General features: G+C 41.4%; 1 protein-coding gene across 1 annotated transcript; it reads right to left on the bottom strand.

Annotated features, from left to right (window-relative positions):
- Nucleotides 1-1,286: 1,286 nt before the first annotated feature.
- On the bottom strand, nt 1,287-1,862 carry LOC106477518 (vegetative cell wall protein gp1-like; the record flags this gene model as incomplete). The annotated part of the gene is made up of 1 exon (XM_013938072.2): nt 1,287-1,862. A coding segment is annotated over one exon (576 nt), but the record flags the coding sequence as incomplete, so codon positions are not given.
- Nucleotides 1,863-2,166: the final 304 nt, after the last annotated feature.

Raw genomic sequence — 2,166 nt, 5'->3', positions numbered from 1 at the left:
TACCTCTTTAAACGTTACCATCTTATTTGGAACACCAACAATAAATTCGACATTATGGCTGAGCACATTTAGAGACAGAAAGGGGGTTGACATGATTTTATTTTTCGTGGACATCCACTTTAGGGGACATTATAAGTGCTACTTGCCTTTTTTTGACGTTAGAACTCACAGGTAAAGAAAGTAATTCATCATACCGTTTATGTGTTGTTTATTCTGTACAGAAAGGAAGCCACTCTGCCCCTAATCGATGTTGACTGTGAGATGAATAGCAAGGAATGTGTTAGTATGTGAATATGGTGTTTTTATTTCGGGCTAATACTTTCTAACGATACTTGTTTTTATTTTAAAAAAAAGGGGGGGAGTCTTTCATAGAGTCTGTTAAATATACAGAGCACTGGTTTACCCAAAGCTACAGATTCGAACCGGTTTTCTTCCACGTTAAACCAAGGTCATAGATCGTTTCCTTTGGCGTATTAAAAGGAAGAAGGCCCTATAGGTAGTCGGGAAAACCCTCCACACATCAGTGTTCCTAAAGAACACGAAAAGAAACATTACGTTTAATCGTGGAGTGATGAGTTCATCTTATGGAAGACCGTTGCGTTTTTATTTTAGGTATTTCGGAGAATTTGGGGAAGACCCACTTCTCAGGAGCATTACAACTATGCTTCACTCTTTTTTCATTTCAACAGGATACGAACCACGAAAGTGCACGTGACTTACAGTGATATTTATATACACATGCGCTGGAAACCTTATAAATAGTTGTCCAGGAAAAATTTTACATTTGTCGTACTTACTGACAGGTTTAGAAGCTACTATCGACAGAGTAAGGCTTTTGAAAAGTATATTTTAACTACGATTCTCATTTAATGATGTCTCACTCGAAATTTAATTCTTAATGGTTTATTATTTTTTTAGAACAATAATTTTGTAGTAGTGTTAGAATAAGAGGTATATTCGCTTAAGTATTCCCCCTCCCCCCCAAAAATATAATTTTTTTGTGATGGATGTAATTTAAATTACATGAGGTTATCGATGGGTTTTATAAACGTTCTACTAAAAATACAAATTTTCAAAGAAAATCGAACAACGCTCTTTTTTATTCCACAAACAGTAAATCATAGTTTAGTCAGCGTTCATAAAATAAGGTACTGAGTTTTACCTGACGTTTTTTATTTCAGGTACAGTGAACGAGAAATGGGTATCAAAGAAAAGTTTTTGATGATTTTTGTCAGCTTCATGATTCTCTTTCATGATGTTTGTTCGTGGGAAAATCCTTCTGCTGATTATGAAAGTTCAAAAGGTGGAGGAGGGGGTGTAATAGTAACTTCTGGGGGAGGTTTGGGAAGGGCTGGTAAACATGGGGATGGACATTCAACGTTTAAAACGTTTAAAACACGTGATGGCGAAGGAGTTGTGGGGACTTTCAGTGGACGAAAGGGTGGAGGAGGTACTGCATTTGCATTCTCTTCTGGAGGAGGAAGTAGTGGTGGTGGTGGTGGGAGCTTCTCTGGTGGTGGTTTAACAGGTAGAAGACTTGGTGGTGCTGGTGCTGGTGGTTTGTCAGGAAGAAGACTTGGTAGTGGTGGTGGGTATGGATCAGGGGGAGGCGGAGGCTTTGGATCAGGGGGAGCAGGTGGAGGGTTGAAATCAGGAGGCCACGGATTAGGGGCAGCAGGTGGAGGTTTTGGATCAGGAGGAGGTGGAGGGTTTGGATCAGGAGGAGGCCACGGATCAGGGGCAGCAGGTGGAGGTTTTGGATCAGGAGGAGGTGGAGGTTTTGGATCAGGAGGAGGCCACGGATTAGGGGCAGCAGGGGGAGGTTTTGGATCAGGTGGAGGTGGAGGCTTTGGAACAGGGGGAGGTTATGGAGGATTAGACTGGTTATCATCTCTTGGAAGTTCTGGGGGAGGAGTTGATTTTGCCGATGCAATACAGTCGTTTGCAAGAAAAGGACTTGGTGGAAGTTTCGACCGAAGTGGACATAGAGGAGGAACAGGAGGACTTGTTACAGCGTTTACATTTGGAGGAGCAGGTACCGGTCGTGGTAACCAGAAATCTTGTAGCACCTGTGGGTAAGTTCCATACTGACGCTGTTATTATTACCCAGTTTGTTTCAAAGCAAATATCTCACAGTATTTAGTAAAGTTACTGTACATTTCCAGT

The sequence above is a fragment of the Limulus polyphemus genome, unplaced genomic scaffold (assembly GCF_000517525.1).
Source record: "Limulus polyphemus unplaced genomic scaffold, Limulus_polyphemus-2.1.2 Scaffold17136, whole genome shotgun sequence".
Classification (NCBI taxonomy): domain Eukaryota; kingdom Metazoa; phylum Arthropoda; class Merostomata; order Xiphosura; family Limulidae; genus Limulus; species Limulus polyphemus.
Note: the sequence above shows the minus strand (reverse complement) of the source record. Positions and strands in the feature narration are given on the sequence as shown.